General features: G+C 42.0%; 1 protein-coding gene across 1 annotated transcript in view; it reads left to right on the forward strand.

Annotated features, from left to right (window-relative positions):
* PCSK2 (proprotein convertase subtilisin/kexin type 2) overlaps positions 1-21344 on the forward strand; it is a 271929-nt gene extending 250585 nt beyond the window's left edge. The window contains exons 9-12 of the mRNA XM_005860583.2: positions 1547-1762; positions 3860-3960; positions 16174-16401; positions 18699-21344. Of these exons, the coding sequence (XP_005860645.1) occupies positions 1547-1762; positions 3860-3960; positions 16174-16401; positions 18699-19185 (1032 nt within the window). The 3' untranslated portion in view covers positions 19186-21344. The remainder of the gene's footprint in view (positions 1-1546; positions 1763-3859; positions 3961-16173; positions 16402-18698) is intronic.
* The last annotated feature ends 644 nt before the right edge of the window (positions 21345-21988 follow it).

Here is a 21988-nt window from a genome sequence, read left to right on the forward strand (position 1 = left end):
GTGATTCCCTACACCAGCTGTCAGAATGATCCATTTCTCTCTCCGTCCTGGTTCCTGAGAGCAGTTGCTTACTTTGGTGGCGTTTTCCAGTCTAGATTTACCAAAGACTCTGAGGACAGTTCTCAGCTAGTGGTTGAATAAATCTTTGTTAACGTATCGACTCAATCAATCACAGGCTAATTAACTCCAAGTCCTGTTAGAAGCAATCGAAATGTCATTTCTCATGGTCAGAAAGGAGGTGGAGAGAGCTTGGAGGTAGTCCAGTCATCTTCTCCCCTTTCTGGCATCTCTGCCCTTAAAAACCACCGAGTCAGGACTGTGGATCCCTGGGGCCAGGCAAGAACAGTCTTCCTCTGCCATGGCTTCTATTTGTCTTCTCGCCCCTATTTGTCAGAACTGCCATCCCTGAAGAGGGTTACCTGGTGGCCTGGGCCAGGCTAAGGAGAAGGGGGAGGCTGTACACTGCTGCTCCCCTCCCACACGGCATCGCTGCGCTCCCCTCCTCCATTCAGCCCACGTGGAAAACAGAGCAGCCCAGCCCTCACCCTGGATCCGAATACGGGAAACCAGAAGGAATGGCCACTCCTGAGGGGTGGGAGTGGAGAAAATACTCCTAGAAATAGGGAACGGCGAAAGTTCTGTTCACGCCAGGAAAGCAACACTAACCAATATTCATGACTAGGCTTGGCATTTATAACTAAGGAGCATATGGTAATAACATTGTGCATATCATTATGTATTTAAAGTTATTTTTGCTCTGTTTTACGTGATCATATTAGACCTCCCTCTTATATTCTGTGTTTCCGGCATAAGTAAAATGTCATATTATATCATGTTTAAAATTTTTGGTATGATCCAATTGGGTAAAAAAAATATACATGTATGTAGGCATATATATACATGTATATATATATGTATACATATATACCTATATTTGTATATATGCATGTAGTACATGTACATATGTGTGTATGCACATATATGATTTGTAATATTTATACATTTTAGCATAAGATGTGTATTTTATTATCATATCTACATATATGTAAATTTTATATAAACAATATGTAACTATATATAAAATAACAGATATATTTTTTCTACCTTATATAGCTAAGTATAAGTATATATGTATACTTACATTTTTGTTGAAAAATGACTGAAAGGATGCATAAGAATTGGATAATAATGATTTCACCTAGGGGGATTTTTAATTTTCCTTTTCATATATTTTGACTTTTTAAAAGCAGTTCATTTGTAAATGTTACCGAGATTCTTCCCGTTTTTTTCTCATCACCTTATTCCCAGCTTAAATTGTAAGTTCGGATGCTTTATATACTGAATCCTTACCGGGGAAAAATATTCTTGGTGCCTCACTAGAGGGTAGTGGTTTTCATGGGCAGACAGAACCGAATCCAGTCACTTGGTTGAGCTGCTGAGGAAGCTCAAGTGCAGTCCCCCCGGATCGGGAACCCCCAACACCTAGCAGGACCCCCTGGTTCCCGCGGGCGTGGGCGTTGGCAGCATCTCTTCTGTCCTCCCCCAGGGCCGAGGCGGCAAAGGCAGCATCTATGTGTGGGCCTCTGGGGACGGCGGCAGCTACGACGACTGCAACTGCGATGGCTATGCCTCAAGCATGTGGACCATCTCCATCAACTCAGCCATCAACGACGGTAGGACGGCCTTGTACGACGAGAGCTGCTCCTCCACCTTGGCCTCCACCTTCAGCAACGGCAGAAAGAGGAACCCCGAGGCTGGAGTGGTGAGTGAGGCCACTAGCCTTCTGTGAGGTTGTGGAATGCAAGGTACTATGACGTCATGCACAGACACCGTGGTGTCATGGGAGGAAAGGGAGTTACCCACTTCCCTAAAAAGTCAGCACAGGTTCTGAGAGGAGATCCATTCTCCTCCAGGCCTAATAATGCTTTGTTATCAAGGTAGAGAAATGTAAGACATGGAAATATTTATAAAAGATATAAATATTTTTTCTATCTTATATAGCTAAGTATAAATATATATGTATACTTACATTTTTGTTTAAAACTGACTGAAAGGATGCATAAAAAATGGATAATAATGATTTCACCTAGGGGGATGTTTTTGAAAGCAAGGACGTGATGACCCCCTTGCAGCTCATTTTCCACAGATTGTCTTTCTTGAAGTTTATTGTTTGATTTGCAAGTGATGACAAAGTCCGCTTTATCAAAAAGTTGCCCCGCCAGATCACTTATAAGGAAAACTAATATAAAGAACTGGGTCACCACATCACCACCCACCTGAGCCAAGTATTACAGTAATTTTTTTTAAATCCAAGGATGGACTTTTCTAGGTCTATAAACCTCCCCAAATCAGGTACATGTGTATTTTCTCAGGGAAAGAGTAGTAGTTTTCATCATAGGTCAGTGATTGAGAAAACAAAATATTAAGAATCACAAACTTAGATTTTTAAAAAAATACATTTTATTGATTTTTTACAGAGAGGAAGGGAGAGGGATAGAGAGTTAGAAACATTGATGAGAGAGAAACATCGATCAGCTGCCTCCTGCACACTCCCTACTGGGTATGTGTCCACAACCAAGGTATGTGCCCTTGAACAGAATCAAACCTGGGACCCTTGAGTCCGCAGGCCAACGCTCTATCCACTGAGCCAAACCAGTTAGGGCAGATTTTTTTTAATATTTTAATTGATTTTTAGAGAGAGAGGGAGGGAGAGGGGGATAGACAAACATTGATATGAAAGCAAAACATAGATCCGTGCTCTACGCCCCCTATTGGGGACCAAGCCCAAAACCCAGGCATGTGCCCTGACAGACTGGGAATAGAACCAGCAACCTTTCCTTGCACAGGACAACACCCAACCAACCAAGCCACATCGGCCAGGGCCAGACTTAGATTATTGATTGCACTTTTCTGAGCAACTCTTCCTTCCTGGGCAACTAGGGAAAATGGTAAATTTTCCAAACCCCTTGGAAATAAATCTCTATAGAGTATAATGAACCTTTTTGGATCTCTTCCTCTCTCTGGATAGTTCACTCACAGATCAGCCTTTCCTCGGACCTCCAAGCCAAGAATTTGGGAGGTGGTTCAATAGACCCACTGAGTTAGTTACACGCTCCCCTACAGACAAACAGAGGAAGAAGGAGAATTCCTGTGGTTCATACATGATTTTAATGAAAATATGGCCCTCCCAAACATTGAAAGTGAGGTTTTTCTCTTTGTGAAAGTTCTTTAAAACTCGGTTGATCATTGAGAAGATCTCCCCCTTAAGAAGAGTTGTGGAGGTGACCACTCACGTATCCGTTATCTTGGCTCCAAATGTCTCAGAATCTTCCCATGAATTTCAGAGGGAGAGAAACATTTTCTTTTTAATGGCCTGTCCTTTTAGGCCAGCCTCAGCTGAGCCGGAGTAGTCTTCCCTCTTTGGGATAGTGCCTGAATGGAAAAGAAATGTTAATGCAGTAGCCCTTGGGCTTTCTGAAAGATGACCCCAGTGCAATAAAACTCTTGGCTTGTGCCTCTCCACCTATCATGTCTCATTGTAGAATCCAGAAAATGTCTCCCTAGTCTCTGGAATAGCTGCAGATAGTGCTTCTCGGAGCAACTAGCTTGCTTTTATCTTGTGGACACTGTAACTCTAATTGATTGTGTGTCTCTTTTTGCATAGGCTACTAGGAAACTCAGATAAAATGCATGGTTCAAATAGATATATGGGTGCTAAATTTAGCTTTACCTTCATCTTAATCTTCTTCAGAACAAGGAAGAGTTTAAATTTTTTTAAAAAAAAATAGATAATTCTCTGCTCCATATTGTTTTGGGATTTAAAATAGTGTGACTCATTGCTCAATATCTTCCCTTTCAGGCAACCACAGACTTGTATGGCAACTGCACTCTGAGGCATTCTGGGACATCTGCAGCAGCTCCAGAGGCCGCTGGAGTGTTTGCTCTGGCTTTAGAGGCTAAGTATGTTTCCAGCTTGGGCTGAGGGTTAGCTCTGTAAGGTGGACTAACATGTGTCTCTCCACCCAACACTAGGTGTCCATGGAGGCAAAAGTGGATGTAAGAGCCTGCCAACAGTCAGGGTCAATGAACTCTGGTGGGCATTTCTAAATGAACCATGGGTCCTAAGTCACACACACACACACACACACACACACACACACACCACAAAACTACAATAGGCCCACTGAGAATCCTGCAGACAGAGGAAGAATTCCTGTGGTTCAGACATGGTTTTATTGAAAACCTGGCTCTCATAAACATTGAAAGTGAGGTTTTTCTCATTGTGAAAGTTCTTTGAAACTCAGATCATCATTAAGGTCTCCCACTTAAGAAAAGTTATGCAGGTGATCACACATATCCATTATATAACTCAACATGTCTCAGAATCTCTCCATGAGTTTTTGATGTAGGGTAACATTTTTTGTTTATTTACTTGTTAATCCTCACCCGAGGATATTTTTCCATTGACTTTTCGAGAGAGTGAAAGGGAGGGGGAGAGATAGAGAGAGAAAAACATTGATGTGAAAGAGACACATCAATTGGTTGCCTCCTGCACGTGCCCTGACCAGGGCCAGGGAGCGAGCCCACAACCCAGGTACATGCCCTTGACCGGAATAGAAACCAGGACCCTTCAGTCTGTGGGCCAATGCTCTATCCACTGAGCCAAACTGGCTAGGACGAGAAACATTTTTTTTTAATGGCTTGTCCTTTTAGGCAAGCTTGAGCTGAGCCTGTTTATTCTTCCCTCTTTGGGAGTGCCTCGCCTTCCTGAACAGAAAAGAAATGCTGATGCAATCACCCTAGGAGAGTACAGGACACTGACACCCCACCACACATATCAGCTACTTGCTCATATACCAAATAGGGGCAGGTAGGTCGTCTCTTCTTCATAAAAACTTCTCTTTATCCTCTGGATGATCCCGTGGCTATTTTATTCCAATAATACTCACCATCAGCTAAATGAAATAAAACCATTTTCAAGCTGGGTATCTAGCAAGGTATTCAGAACATGTGTCAAACAGGGTGCTCCGACTCAAGATTTGTTAACTTATAAGGTGAATTCACTTTTAACACTGAGACAAGGTGGGCAAAGTCATACAGTATCGACCAAGAAATGGGCTTTACTGGGAAACCTTCCATGCTACAGGTAAGAGGAGACCATCCTCTCTGTTCTCACCATTCCACAGAGAGGCCACATATCCCTACTGCTGGGCACACTTTCGATATAAGTATCAGCTGAGGTACTTGACAACCTGCTACTCTATATTCTCTTGGTGCAAACCAGAGACTAGCCTTGTTTTTGAACGGTGAACATGTGGGCTTCGGGCGCCATGCACTCGGTGTGAGTGCAAATGCCCACCATGTAGGAAGTTGTCTGAAACTGCTGCACCAGCCACTTGTGAGAAGTTGGATTCATGTTCCTGGGGAAGCAGAGTTGAGTCTCTACCTCCCACCCCTCCTCAGCTGTTGCTAGGCAACTGGAGCTTTGAGCATCAATCTCAAGGCAGCCCTGCTTGTCTCTCTCCACAAACGCATTTTTTGACTTGCAAAAGGGGCAAGAGTTGATTCCTAGAATAGGAAGAGACTTTGAAAGATTATCTAGTCCAGCCCTCTGCCTTCAAGCTGAAAAGGCATAAACATCCTCCTTTTACAGTTAAGGCCCCAAATTGAGAGTGACTCCTCTTCTTGGACCAAGCCAAACTTCAATTCTTCTAACAAAAGTCAGGTGGAAATTTTAGGACACCGAGGGATAGACACCAGTCAAAGAGTTTCTATTAAGCGCAGAGACCAAAACCTACTCACAGATTATATGCATTTCCTGCAGATGAAACTGTGCATCTCAGAGCTTGTTGTGCCCTGGAGCCTGAGCTGGCTTTGCTCACTCCAGCTGGGAGCAGACAAGCAGGGGAGCCTGCTGCCTGCCACTGAGCCTGGCAGAGAACAGGGAGCAGGAGAACTCCAAAAGCAAGAAGGGGTTTCTGGTCTCCCTTTAAATCTAAGAGGGCAGAACTTGACTCAAAGTCTCCTTGGACTTTGGCAAGCAAAAACCATTTGCCCATACTCAAAGTCATGCAAAGGAACAATGCAAATTGATGGAGCAAGGCTACTGGATTCATGGGTTCTGCACCAGCTTTCTTGAGCACACACTTGTAGATATCCTTCCAGAAGAGAGTGCAGTCACCACTTAGGCACACTCTGTTTTAGAGCAATGGTCATGAATTTAATGCTCTCTATTGCCATGAAGCAGCGAAGAATGACAGCTGGAAGTAGGTGGTTCAAGCCCATCCTGGGAGCCAGTCCTAAAATCCCTCAGAATACCAACTGCCTGAGTTGGAAGCACACTCGGAGATGAGTTTCCTGCAAGTGGTTTCTAAAGGAAGAGGCCAGAAGGAAGTAGAGAAAGCAGGTTAGGGACAGGGAGAAGCCAAGCAAGTATGCAGTTTGAGGAGTTCTGGCCTCAGCTTGATTCCATGGGGAACTCTGGAGTATAAATGTTTATGCCTCAGAGGTTGTTTTCCCTCGAGGTGAGGGAGCTGGGCTGCCTGTTCTTGTGCTAAGAGCCATGCCTGGGAGCATGTCTGGCTTTATGCACCTGTGGGCAAAGGGGCCCCAGTAGCCAGCAGTGAAAACCACTGGTCAGCATGAAATATCCCCAAAAAGAGCCCAGAGGGATGAGGAGGGGAAGACTCTCCAGGAACAGTTCCTACTGCTCTCTTCTGCCTGAGACAAGACAACTGGGAGTCCTCGGTGACGGTGACACATGTGACAGCAATCAAGGGCTCTTTCCCTCACAGAGGCCCAATAAAACACTTTTACAAAGCAATGTGAATGCAGAAAACAAATTATCCTGTCTCACTGAATACCCCTCGGGACTGTGAAAGAGGGAGAACAACCACCCCATGATTCCAGGGGGGAAAGGGAAACCCTTCCTTTGTCCTGCCCAATCACCACTGTTTTCCAATATTATAAAGTGCTTTTTTGCCAAATGCTTGAAAGTGGCTTATTGAGTCACAGGAAGATTGTTCACATGTCCCCGTGTGACCATTAGAGGAAATTTCAAAGAATTTCTTTAATGGGAACATGTGGACAGAGGAGGGAGGGATAACTGCTACCTTCAAATATTTTGGGTTCTTCCGTGACCGTCTGTGTTGTTCAGACTGAGCTAGGTTTGAGGAGCAGATGTCATAAAGAGGCAACTTTTTGGCTCCAAAGAAGCATCCATAGTAAAATGGCCCACTAGCACAAGCATGTCAAACTCAAAGGCTAACACGGGCCAAATAAAAGAGGCATGCGGCCCACAGGCTGCGAGTTTGAGATGCTTGGTCTAGAACAATGTTTCCAAAACTGACCTTCCAGGGCATGGATTTTTACATGTAAACTCTTTATCAAAGTATAATAGACACTGAGAAAAGTGTACAGATATTAGGTATAACTCAATGACTTCTTACAAGGTTAGCAGACCCATGTAACCAGCACCCAAATCAAGAAAAAGACTGTTACCTACATCTAAGTACCAGTCTCTTTTACTCTGAAAGTCTGAGAGATTCCTCCATGCTGTTGTTTCTGGTTATAAGTCGTTCATATTCATTGTAGAATATTACTCCATTATAAATGGGTACTTGAGTTGTTTCCACTTTGGGGCTATTATGAGTAATATTTCTATGAACATTCTTGTACATGTCTTTTGATGAAGCTAAGGACACATTTCTGTTGGGTATTTTCTAGGGCAGTGATGGTGAACCTTTTGAGCTCGGCATGTCAGCATTTTGAAACCCCCTAATTTAACTCTGGTGCCGTGTCACATATAGAAATTTTTTGATATTTGCAACCATAGTAAAACAAAGACTTATATTTTTGATATTTCTTTTATATATTTAAATGCCATTTAACAAAGAAAAATCAACCAAAAAAATGAGTTCGCCTGTCACCTCTGACACGCATGTCATAGGTTCGCCATCACTGTTCTAGGGAGTCAAAATGCTGAGCCAGGGGTATACATATGTGCAGCTCTAGTGGATACTGCCAAGTAGTTTTCCAAAGTGAATTTACCCACTGGCACTTCCTCCAGCAGTGTATGAGAGTTAGAGTTGTCCCGCATCCCTGCCAACATTGGGTATTGTCAGTCTTCTACACTTTAGCCATGCTTATGGGTGTGCAGTGGAATTGCATTGTAGTTTTAATTTGCATTTCCCTGATAACTAGTGAAGTTGAGCACGAGGTGGAGTTGGAAAATAATAGATTCCCAACTCTCTGCCAAGAGTCACTGAACACAAATCCCTGGGAATGAATGGCCCAGGAATTTGTCTTTTCAACCCCACTCAAGGGGCTACATAAGCAGCCAGGCCATTGCTGTACTGTGGACTGGGGGCGGGTGGGGGGGGGAGGTGGCACCCAGTAAGGCAATGGCTCTATGAACCAGGGTTGTTGTGCAGAATTTGAATATCTAGACTCAGCCTCTGATTAGGTGCTGGTATTAGATGAAGATTGAAAACAGGAAATTTGAATAACAATAGATAAATAAAAAAGGGTTTATTATCCTGTCATGTGAAAGATAATACAGAGGTAGGGAGTCCAGGCAAGTATGGGGGCTGCCACCAGGAATGAGGCAATCCAGCTTTTTCTGGATTTCTCCTCTTCCACCTTCGTGTTCTATAGGTGCTTCTGGAGCTCCAACCATTGTGTTTACATTTCAGGCAGAAAAAAGGGAGGAGCAAAAGGAAAAAATAAATCCACCAGCTAAGTCAGCCCCATTTAAAGGTTTTTCCAAAAAACTCTGCCCAGTGGCTTCTGCTTATTTCTCATTGGCCAAACTGTCATATGACCACCCCAGACTGCAAGAGAGACTGGGAAATGTAGTTTTATAGCTGATAACATTGCTGTTCTGAATAAAATTGGGTTTTCTTAATAAACTAGAAGGATAGATATGCTAGAATTGCTAGTGTCTTCCAGCAACTAAGTGGGCAATCACTCACTTCCTATGGATCTCTATTGTCTTATCTGAAAAATAGAAAGTTAGATCATGAACAGGTCTTCATGACTTCCTGGTATATTATAGGTCTACTTCAAAGATACCATGCCTCTCGGAAAGTGCCTTTTTTAATTGGATATGTGTTTATTTGAGGGTCGAATATACCTTAAAACTGAAAAACTTTCCATTTACTTTTAAATATTGTGACCAATATATATGGGAAATAGTATCTATTCTCTTCAAACTTACACTGATGCTCAATATATGAGATATATGTTAATATTAATAATATTAATAAACTCTTTATTGAGTGCTCAGTATCATGCTAGTTAATTTTACATGGTGATCTACCTTTATACCCTACAAAAAACCTCTAAGGCCTTATCCTCATTTTATATATATACTAGAGGCCCGGTGCACAGATTCGTGCACCGATAGGGTCCCTTGGCGTGTCCTTCGGGGATTCAGGGAGGAGCCGCTCCCACTCATCCCAGCCCCACTCATCCCAGTCAGCTGAGTGGCGATCCCGCTGTGGGAGCACAATGACCACCGGGGGGCAGCTCCTGCATTGAGTGTCTGCTCCTTGGTGGTCAGTGCACATCATAGCAACCAGTAGACTGGTTGCTTAGGCTTTTAGATAGATAGATAGATAGATAGATAGATAGATAGATAGATAGATGATAGATTTTTTTCAAATATAATATGTTTATTTTCAGAGAGGAAGGGAGAGGGAGAGAGAGAACATCAATGATGAGAGAGAATCATTGATCGGCTGCCTCCTGCACACCCCACACTAGGAATGGAGCCTGCAACCCAGTCATGTGCCCTGACTGAGAATCAATCCGTGACCTCCTGGTTCATAGGTCAATGCTCAACCACTGAGCCATGCTGGCCGGGCCTTATCCCCATTTTATAGATGAGAACTCTGAGCCTCAGATTGTTAAAGTAGCTTATCTAAATTCACATGATTGGAAAATAACAGGCTTGAAATTTAAACCCTAGGGATGGATCCTGGGCTCCAACTTAGGGTCTTCTCTTGGCCCAACTATGGGATGTGGAAGAGCCACCTTCTGGGTCCAGGGTATCACCATGCATTCTGCCCAAGGCAATAGGCTGAAGTGAATGAATTGATTCTTCCTCAAAAGTTGTACATAAAATTGGGTTTTGATTTCTTCAAGATGAGGTTTTACATAGCACAGCTACACAAGGGCACATGTAAACTGATTTTTCTCTCACAGGTCATAGGAGTTAGGCAAACAGACTGTGGAGAAAATACCAACTTGACTTATGAATGCATCATTTTTCTCAGACTGGAAATAATCTAGACCTTTGACATTGGTTTTTAATCCTGTCAGAGTTTAGAGAATAAACTGAAATTTAAAGCTAAAAGAAAACAAGCATATCTTTCACTACTCCAAATATCTCTTCTTCTGCACAAAAAGAATGACGCCCAGAGGAATGAAGCTACCTGCTCAGATTCATACACCTTTCTCTCTTTAGATAAAGATCAATATGTAGAGGGATTAAAATTCTGTTGGCTTCTAGGATTTACCGCATGTTAGCAGAGTTCATTCCTCCAACCTTAACACTGCAACCTCTTGAAAACATTTCAGTGTGCAAGTCCTCCAAAGATGCCTGTTCTCTCCTGAATCCCCTTTGCTGCCTTGATCATCAGGGGGCAGTCAGGTCCAGGATAATTTGATACCATAAATAGAGGAATTCTGAAAAACAATGGTGAGGGGCAATCCTCACAGAGAACTAAAAAAAAAAAGTCAGTATTTTGTACTTTACTCTTCCTAGCGGGAAGTTGGTAAACCAGCTCTAAGTTTGGGCGAGTGCAGGGCTCTGTGAGAGACCCAGTTCTGCTGATTATATACAGGCGAACAATCTCAAGCATATGATTCACTTTTCAGAACCAGCTTTGAGTGTTTTAAGAAACAGCCCTTCCTGAGTCTCCCTGAGGCCAGACTTCTCTTTCAGCCACAAGAGGCCCATCTCTTCCTGGGCTTCCAACTGGCTTTTCCAGGACCCCCACGCTCTCCTGCTTAAGACCTCTGCCACGTCTGTACAAGATTTTCTCCACAGTGTCCCAAGTGACCTCTTTCTTTGGAGCCCTGGCCTCTCCAAGTGAAAATGTAACCATCCACTGTCTCCTCGAGAAGCCCTGGGTTCCACTTTGCTCTCTGTGGGTGCTTACTCTAAACCAAGAGCCAGCTGGTCTACCCTGAGTGGCCTAGGACCGATCTACTAGCAAATGTGTGTTTATCCCTGGAGCATTGCAGGATCCTATAAGTGACTGAAGCCAGTTGCACAAGTGCAACAGTTTTTATTGATAATTCGCCTGGGACTTACTCATGCATGGCCTTGTGACAGCTCCCAGCTTTGTCCCTTATGGTCATACCTAGCCAGACCCCTGCAGCAACCTCTCATTAGTGTGGGCCTGCTTTCCAGTCCCACATTTTTTCTTTTTTTATTCCTCACCCAAGGATATTTTTCCCATTGAGTTTTATAGGTGGAAGGGAGGGAGAGGAGAGAAAGAGAGAGAGAGAAAGAAAGAGAGAAAGGAGAGAGAGAGAGAGAGAGAGAGAGAGAGAGAGAGAGAAACATCGATGTGAGAGAGACACATCGTTTGGCTGCCTCCCGCTCACACCCTGACTGGGGCCAGGGATTGAACCTACAACCAAGGTACGTGCTCTTGACTGGGAATCAAACCTGAGACTCTTCTGTCCGAGGGCCGATGCTCTAACCACTAGGAAAACTGGCCACGGCTCCAGTCCCACACTTCTTGATTCCATTCTCCATGGAATTGTTGATAAAGATCAGATCACATCTCAACTCTGCCACTACTGGCTGTGCCTGAGATAAAGTCCCAGTGTTCTGATGTGGGTGAATGGCCTCTGTCTTACAATTCCTGGCTCTCGCTTCCTGTCATACTTGGGGCTCATGCCTTCCTGTGTTTTCTCAAGCATATCACCTGCACAATGCTTGCTTTCTCCCGCCTCTAAATCCTTCGTTCCAGAACCTTCTCTCCCCTAGAGCCCTCCCCTTCCCTGTCTTTTCACTCAGTCACTCCTACTCGTCCCCTTGACCTTGGCTTAAAATGCTACTTCCTAAGAGATGCTTGATGACCCCCTAGACCAAAGTTTCTCAAATTTTCTGATCATCAGAATCCCTGAAGTGCTTGTTAAAAATATATCCAAAGCCATGTCAGGTCCACGACTCAGACTCTCCTGAGAAAATACCCAAGTGCTGCCCAGGAAGGTAGGAACCACTCCCCTGGATCAGCTTTGCTTAAGCTTTTGGCTGCAAATTGGACAAGCCCATGGAATCAACATCCCTGGGGCCTGTCTAACATCATTATTTTTTTGACATTTGATTCACATGCAGCCAAGGTTGAGAACTGCCATCTTAGACCAATGTTCTCAGACATTTGTGTGCAGAAGAATCATCATGTTGTCTTAAGTGCAAATTCTCAGGCTCACAACCTCCCAGAGGCCGATTCAGGAGAGCTGGGATTGAGGCCAGGAATCTGCTTTTTGTCAGTATCCTCCACGTGCTTCTGACACAGGGGCTTGAGGACCACAGTCTGAGTCCCCTTGATGGAATAACAAAGGGTCCACTGTTGGCTTCCTCGGCATCCTAGCTTCCCTTTCATGATAGCCCTCCCTCTATTTTTTTTCAGTTTTATTGAGATATAATTGACATACAGCACTCTACAGTATAATGTGAAGGTGTACAGCATGATGGTTTGACTTACATATATTTTGAAATGATTAACACAATATGTTTAGTTAACATGCATGATCTCATAAAAATACAGTAAAAGGAAAAAGAAAAAAATGTTTCCTTTTGATGAGAACTTAGGATCTACTCTGTTAACAACTTTCCTATGTATCACTAGCAGTGCTAACTATAGTCATCAAGTTGTGTATTATATCCCTAGTCCTTATTTATACCTGAATGTTTGTACCTTTTGATCACCTTCCTCTAATGCCCCACCCCCATCTCTGGTAACAACAAATTTTATCTCTTTTTCTATCCGGGTTTTGTTTTGTTTGTTTGTTTGTTTGTTTGTTTTAGATTTTGCATATGAGTGAGATTACATAGTATTTGTCTTTCTATGTCCAACATATCAGTTAGATTAATATGCTCAAGGTCCATCTATGTTGTCACAAGTGGCAGGATTCCCTTATTTTTCATGACTGAATAATATTCCATTTTATACATAATGGATAAACATCTTTATCCATGCATCTATAAATGGACACCTAGATTGTTTCCAGTCTTGGCTATTATAAATAATGCTGCTATGAACATGGGGGATGCAGATATCTTTTCAAACAAGTGTTTTTGTTTCCTTTGTATATATTCCAGAAGTAGAATTGCTGGATCACATGGTAGTTCTATTTTTAATTTTTTAAAGATCATCCATGTTTTTTTCCATAGTGGCTGCACCAATTTACATTCCCACCAACAGTGCGCAGGGTTCCTTTTCCCCACATTCTTGTCAGAATTTGTTATCTCATCTATAATAATAAAAGGATAATATGCTAATTAGACCAGACGTCCTTCCTGATGTCCTTCCGGATGACCTTCCAGACGAAGCCAGGGCTGTGAGGGAAGCCCGGGTCCCAGGTGCCAGAAGGAAGCCAGTGCTGGCAGTTGGGGGAAGGAAGGCCTACTCTTGCATGAATCTCGTGCATCGGGCTTCTAGTCTTTTTTATAATAACCATTCTAACAGATGTGAGTGATATCTCATTGTGGTTTTGTCCCTTTTTAAATGTCAAGGCTTGGACCTTCCTACAATGTGTCCAGAACAAGCACAGTGCCTGGACATGGTGGACACTGAATAGACATTCATGGAGTCACTTCACTGTGCTGTACTTTTCTACATATGTGTCTTATTTTCCCAACTGTTATATAAACTATTTGAGACCAGGGAAGAACAGGTCACATTACTTGTCCTACACCACAATGGCCTTTATATTGTAGAAACTCTGCAAATTTATTTTTTATTATTTAGTAGGTATTACCTAAGATGCTTGAGCTGCTATGATAGGATTAAAACTAAAAACAGGTTGATAAAATACTGCTTTACAAAACAGTGTATTCTGTTAATTCTGAAATTGTTCAAAAGAGAGAACTACAAAGGATGCAGTTTTATTTTTCTGACATATGCAAATGGCTGGCCAAACAAACTCAGTTACATTGGAATGTGTACTATGTTCTGGTTCATTTCAGAAGTAAGATCCTTGTTCTGACACATCCTCCCTCTCATCTTCTCCTGAAAATAAGTCCCTGGAGAAACGCCGAGAGGGTCCTTCTCCGAATGTCAGGAAGCATAGCACATTTTGTGGCAGACCCCTAGCAAAGATAAGAGATACTCCACCTGCCAAGCCCTCAGGTCACCTCAAAATCACCAGATCCTTCACTTATCAACCATAAACCATTCTGGGTTTTATGAATTCAGAATCCCATTCTGGCAAAACACTGAACTTTTGGTCATAATCAACTTCGGGAAGTTTCACACCTTTACCTGCGTCCTGGGGATCATATGTCCAAGATATGTTCTTAATTTTCTCAAATAACCATTGACCTTCCTTGCAACTTTCTCCTTAAAAGCTAAAGATCTACATTTCAAGAGCATATGAATCATTAGTATCTTTTGATTCTGATTCAAAGCTTTGAACCAATGAACACTACATGTGTTAAAAGTTTATCAAATGAGTTATGTTGTTCCTAGTCCTTTGAATTATTTGACTTCTGAAGAGAACCATAGTGCATGGATTTTCCAACTTTTTTGACCATGACTCTCAGTGAGAAATAATTTTTTCATTGTTACTCAATACACACACACACTAAAAGTTCCATGAAAAAAAAAACAGTTTTCCATATTATATGAAATGTATACTGTTCTTCTTTTCTATTCTATGCCATTCATTTTTTTAACAATAGTCCCATCCATTAAATCATTAGTTCTCAAATTTAACTACCTATTGGAATGACTGGGGAAATGTTAACAATTTACAATACCTGGGTCCCACTCCTGCAGAGCCTGATTTAATTGTTCTGAGGTGTGGTCTGAGCAGTGGGATTTTAAATTCCCCACCAGAAGACTGTTATGTGCATCCCAGTGAGGCAACATGTGCAATAAGTTGATTTCCTAGCCACAAATAGGTCATGACTTGCAGTTTAAAAAACACAAACACTGAGTAACATCAGACACTAATTTCCAAAACCAATAGCATTTTCAAGTGGACTTGTTTATTCTCTGGACAGTGTGCCAATGGCAGTTCTGTGTCCTGTGACCTGGATACTGAGGGAAAAAATGTGCAGAAGACATTGTATCTGCCCTTGAAGAACTGATAGCTTCATTTTCACAAATGAAACACACACATGTAGCCAACACCCAGATCAAGAAATAGCACTACCAGCACCCAGAAGCCCTTTATGTCCCCTCCCCAATCAAGATGTGACTTCTAACAGCATAGATTAATGTTGCCTGTTTTTATACTTTAAGCAAGTGGAATAATACAACATGTTCTTCTCAGTGTGTAGCTTCCATAGGTTAACATTCTATTTGTGAGATTCATCCATATTATTCAGAGTAGCTATAGATCAGTCATTCTTGTTGCTTTATAGTATTCCACATTCTATAAATACACCTCAACTAGTCTATTCATTTTACTCTGGATGGGCATTTGAGAGCTTCACAGTTTGGGCCTGTGAACATTCTTGTACATATGTCTGGTGAATGTATACACACATTTTTGTTGGATACATACCTAAGGATGGAAATTCTGGGCCATAGCTTAAGTATATGGATAACATTAGAAGATACAGCCAAAAAGTTTTCCAAAGTGGTTGCAATAATTTAAACTCCTATCAGCAAAGTACATGAGTTCCAGCTGCTCCACATCTTTGTCGATACTTAGTATTGTCAGTCTTACCATTTTAGCCATTCCAGTGTGTGTGTTAGAATGCACATTTGAGATGCATTTAAGTAAGAAAGACAAGTGTGGGGGGTTTTTTAATTGACAAATATAAAATGGTTCTAAATAGTGCATGGGAATTCTCCCTTGACTTGGGGTTCATAGATATTCCAAAATCTTACAAGGGGTTTTTGTCCTGTCTTAGTCATTGTGTCTTTCTTCCTCTCTCGCCCTCCCCTTTTCTCTTGTTTCCCAACGGCTTCCGGCATCCAGTCTGGGTCTCACCTGGAGAGACATGCAGCATCTGACTGTGCTCACCTCCAAACGAAACCAGCTTCATGATGAGGTTCATCAGTGGCGGCGGAATGGGGTCGGCCTGGAGTTTAATCACCTCTTTGGCTACGGGGTCCTTGACGCAGGCGCCATGGTGAAGATGGCTAAAGACTGGAAAACGGTGCCGGAGAGATTCCACTGTGTGGGCGGCTCCGTGCAGGACCCTGAGTAAGTGGGTGCCATGGTTCTTCTGCTGCATGTGGAAATGTCCCAGAGATGGTGCCATGGCATTAGCGACAATATCAGATTCCCTCTCTGTCAGGGAGATGTGCTGGATTTGACTTAGGGACAACTAGCTTGCAGAGAGAACTATAGCAATGCACAACTCCTGGGGAGGGGGGAATTTACATAGAACACAGCTGTGTGACTCAGATCTCATATTTTTAGGTGTGAGCATTAACTTTTTGGGTGCCTTATGCCATTATTTTTCATTGCAAAAACCAACCAGTGTAACCACCTCCCAGATCAAAGAACAAAACACAACCAATATCCCAGAAAATCCTGAATCCTCTTCCACCATAATTTCCCCACTATTCTTCTAACTCCATAGATTACTTTGCCTAGTTCATACTTAATATAAATGGAATAATACACGGTGTTCTCCTTTGTGTCTAGATTGTTTTGCTCAGAATTATGTTATGAAATTCAAGCATGTTTAGTGTGTACTCGTAGCTCATTTATTCTCATTGTTGAATAATGTTTCTTTGTGTGACTATAATACAATTAGTTTATTCATTCTACTTGTGGGACAAGGTAAGCATTTGATTTTATTCCAAGTGATGTGGATAGACATGAAAGGATTTAAGTGAGAAGTTCCTTACCCAGAAAGCACTGCGCTGGTCACATGAACCTACTTCTCATTATGGCAAGAGGATTGGACAATAGGGTCCTCTTTATTTAATTCCTTTCCTCATTGGTCCATCAGTAAACTAGAAATAGAAGTTTTTATCATTGTTATTTTTAATGAAGGTTGTGTGTACATACAACGAAATGCACAGAACTTAAGTGTGTTATTTGAATTTTGGTAAGTGTATATACCTGAGTAACCACCATCTAATCAAGCACTGGAGCATTCCATTATCCCAGAAAGATTCCTCATTCCCCCTTCCAGTTAATCCCCACATCCCTGGACAGCCATTGTTTTCATTCCTGCCCCCAAAGATTAGCTTTACAGTCCTTGGGCTTTCTCTGACTAAATCACGTTGTATGGACACTTTGGTATCCAGTTTCTTTTACTAAACATTATGTTTGTGATATCAATCCAAGTTATTATGTGCAGTAATATCTCATTCACTCCCATCGCTGTGTCATATTCCATTATGAGGGTACACCTCTGGGATAATGGCATTTCAATGGTGGTAAATCCATCTCTAACCATCCCATCCCACCCCAGCCTTATTTCTGTTGGTGACCTGAGCCTGGTCAGAGTCAGAACCCTCTCACAATAAGTCCTCCCCTCCATTCCCCTTTGGTCCTGGAAAAGGACCTGCAGCTTCTGTAGTCAGTTACCCAGACCTGCATTCAAATCTTAATTCCACCAAATTGGACAATACTTTGACCTCTCTGGCCCTCTATTTTAGCAATTCTCAACCTTGATTCTATGGAAAGATAGCTGAAATGCTGAGATTGACCCTTCTTTCGATTCTAACTCTATGATCAAAGAGATTGCCAAATTTCTCTGATCTTTCAAAGGACTGTTCTTCACTAGGATTAATTAACTCAATTTCAGCTTTTTTATTATATTAATAACACTAACATTAGCAATAATAAGGAACTTAGCACTTTAAAAGAAAAGCATTATGAGCTCCTGTCTCAGTTTGGGTTGTCCCAAAAGTAGACCCTGAGATGGGACTTGGGTGCTAACAATTTGATTCCAGGAAATACAAGTGGGGAAGTGGAGATGTGAGACAGGGAAGAGGAATAAAAGCCAATAAAGAGTACATTGATGAGCAACTAGTTGTCCACTGTTGGCAACTAGGCTCAGTCCCACTGGGGACACTGAGTTGTCTCACTGAAGAATGGAGAAGTTAGGGTATATTTATTCACCACCTTCTGTCAGTCTCTGGTAGAGGATTGTCCCTGAGGAATTAAATCCCTGTCACTAGTAGGCTGTCCTGAGCAAACTCCCACAGAACATGGAAAAGCTCCAGGAGAGATGCTGGGAGATGCTGATACCGGAGGTAGGAAGCAGTCAGGGTACATGGGAGCCGCAGCTGAAGAGGAACTTGGAGGTGACAGGAGAAATGGGAAAGGCATCAACATATCTGCCACATTCCCTTTCCCCACAGAAGGTTCAGAGAGAATAGGTAACTTACTCATGCTCATCCAACTCAGGTCGGAATTAACCCAGGTCTGTCTGATTAACCTCAAAGCTCTTGCTCTTTCTGCAACCTGAAGCTGTCTTCAGAAACCCCTCACGTAATATGCGCATTCCTTACCATATCCCCTCATTGCTCTGCCCTCAGGAAAATACCATCCACTGGCAAGTTGGTGCTGACCCTCACCACCGATGCGTGTGAAGGGAAGGAAAATTTCGTCCGCTACCTTGAGCACGTCCAAGCTGTCATCACAGTCAATGCAACCAGGAGAGGAGACCTGAACATCAACATGACTTCCCCTATGGGCACCAAGTCCATTTTGCTGAGCCGGCGTCCAAGGGATGATGACTCCAAGGTGGGCTTTGACAAGTGGCCTTTCATGACCACCCACACTTGGGGGGAAGACGCCCGAGGAACCTGGACCCTGGAGCTGGGGTTTGTCGGGAGCGCACCTCAGAAGGGGGTGTTGAAGGAGTGGACCCTGATGCTGCATGGCACGCAGAGTGCCCCTTACATTGACCAGGTCGTGAGGGATTACCAGTCCAAGCTGGCCATGTCCAAGAAGGAGGAGCTAGAGGAAGAGCTGGATGAAGCTGTGGAGAGAAGCCTGAAAAGCATCCTGCACAAGAACTAGTGCTGCACCCTGGCTCCGGCGCCTCCCTCCCTCCCCTATCTCTGCCTCTCTGTCCTTGCTCCATTCTTTGTCAGGCACCTAGCAATTCCAACTTCTTGATCTGAAGCTTCGTTCACTGTCAATGATTATTTTCTTTACAATGGAAATAATCTTTTTTATTCTATGCCCCAAATACAGTGCTCCCACCAACATCTACGTTCTATTTGTGACTCTAGGTTCTTTATTTGTGTCACTCAAATAGGTGATATCGTGCAAAGGAAAACTTGGACAACTTTCCCCTCAATTTTTTTCAGATCTGAGAAGAGAAGAGAATGCATGTCAAAAGCTACACACAGTGACTCCAAGAATGTCTATTCATGGTCTCAACTGACCTGTTAGATTAAAAAAAAAAATGAACTGAGCACGATTTTTCAATGACATAGTTGAAGGTGGCATGATTTGAAAGATGCCATCCATGAGAACTCTAATTACTGGAGGGGGGAGAGTAAAACAGCATGGGCATTGGAAATCTTACCACCAATACCAACACCATAACTTTTCCTACTCAGCCAGCATGACAAATATAAAACCTAAGTAGCGTGGCTGTCCTTTCACCAGCTATTGCTCTGAGTTACGGTAAAATATTCTAGAGAAGTCCAAATTACTCTCAGTTTGCACAGAATTCATTTCAGCCCCAACTTTCTGGGGTTTCTCACATAACTATCCAAAAGGGGGAAATGCAAGGCAGGTCTGGCAACACACCATAGTAGTTTTTAACCCAGAAACATTCCTTTTCCTAATTCATTTGGGAACTTCTTAATCTGATGGAAGCAAGAGGCCAGGTGAGTATTTTTTACAGCTTTGCACGTATGAACTTGGGCTTTGAGTTCCAAAACATGTGTTTGGCAGGCAATATCTTACTCCTTCACGTTGTGATTTCTTTGATGTGTTAGGGCAATGGCCTCTGTTCAGGCACAGGTGTATGGAGGGTGAAGTGGGCATGTCTGAAGATGTGAGCCGCCATCTTCACATGGACCTTCATTTGTATGGAGCCTTTTCTGCCAAAGTGGGGAATGCCAACTCATCCCCTGCAACTTGAGCCTGAAGGAAGCAAGAGAAGCCCTTAGTAGGGAAAGCACAGGTACCATCTTGGCAACTAAGCAGCCCATGATGGTGTTTAACAGGTCATCTAAAGCTGATACATTCTTCTCCCATGTCTACCCCAAAAGACACCACACCATTTCATTACCAGGTAGAAATGCTTTCTGACCTGTTTTCCTACTCAAGGATGGACTCCTCATCCCCAATCCCAATGCCCACACATTCCCAAGAAATGACTCATTTGTTTGAGTTGATTTCCAAGAACTGATAAACTACTCTGGCTATATTTCTCCCTTCCCCTGGGAGTACGTAGCTAAGCCTGGAGTTCCCTTCCTCAAACACCAGAGCACCAGTTTCCATTCCCTGAAGGTTACAACTTTAAGAAAGAAGTCTGGAAAACCCATTTTCTTTCTTTTTTCCCCATGTTGGCATGAATTTGTCTTCTCTAACACCATATGACCTTCTCTATTTAATGCTTTAAAATGTAACAAAATTTATGATTTTTAAAAGAAATTTATTACTTATTGCGAAGGTCTTTTTAAACCAGTTTAGATTTTAAGAAAAAAATAAATGGAATCATCAAAAAATTCATTTCCCATTAACTGTCTGAAAATAAACCAAAGGACATTATGTGTGTATAAGTGCACACAGAAATATATATATACATATGTAGACTATACACATGTGTATATATGTATATATATACATTTGTATAAATGTATATACACACATATACCTAAAATGTGTGTATGCATATTTATTGGAGAAATAGACACCATGTTCATCTTTAAAAGAATATTCAGAGAATATCAAGGTGATACTGGCTGAAGAGAAAAGCCAGTGGAAATTCAGGTGAAAATGTTCATTGATTCCCATTGCATCACCTCTGTAATTTTGCAGCTCTCTGTATAAACATTAAATGTCTTATATGGCAGCAAAAATATAAAATAGTGTCCATATTTTCACAGTTGTGGTATAATTTATGAAATTAGAGAGTAACTTATCAGCTTCTTAATAAAAATGGCAAGTTTTGATATGAGTATACAGTATATAAAAATATATAGTGCTATATAAAAATATTTGGTCTCTATTTCATTTTTTGCACCAGTATTAACACTAAAATATGTCTAGCTAGTGAAGTTTTTATGATATCCCTGATCCTAATGGAAGAGACATTTAGTCATTTATTTTTTTAAATGAAAATAAGTAAATCATGATTAATCAGGATAACATTGTTGCTCCCTATTACAAAATGTTCTAAACAAATTTAAAAAGTCATGTAAATTAGGAAACTTAACAAGAAAACATTATTTTCCAGAAATTGTGGGATGTGATATGCATTACATAAAAACACTGCCAGCCATTCTAGAAGCAGATAATAAAATGTTGCCAAAGAGAGATCTAAAAAGCCTGCTTTCATTAATATACATGAAAGATTTATAATTAGCAAATCAATCATACACAAATAAATCAAACACCTACAGCAGCATTTTTAATACAGTACTCAGGTTACATCCCAGTAGGTGGCCATAAAGTAAATTTAGGAAGACAAGACCACCATTTTGTAATAGAGTAAAATAGACCATGCATGTTAATGATAAGCATTGTTTTCTGAAATGTATTTTTCAGGGATGTGTGCATGTGTCTAAGTGTGTGAAGTGGCTCACAATATAAAATGCATTTCTCATTGTGGGTCATGGGTCATGGTCAAGATCTATTCTAG

The sequence above is a fragment of the Myotis brandtii genome, unplaced genomic scaffold, assembly GCF_000412655.1.
Source record: "Myotis brandtii unplaced genomic scaffold, ASM41265v1 scaffold137, whole genome shotgun sequence".
Taxonomy (NCBI): Eukaryota; Metazoa; Chordata; class Mammalia; order Chiroptera; family Vespertilionidae; genus Myotis; species Myotis brandtii.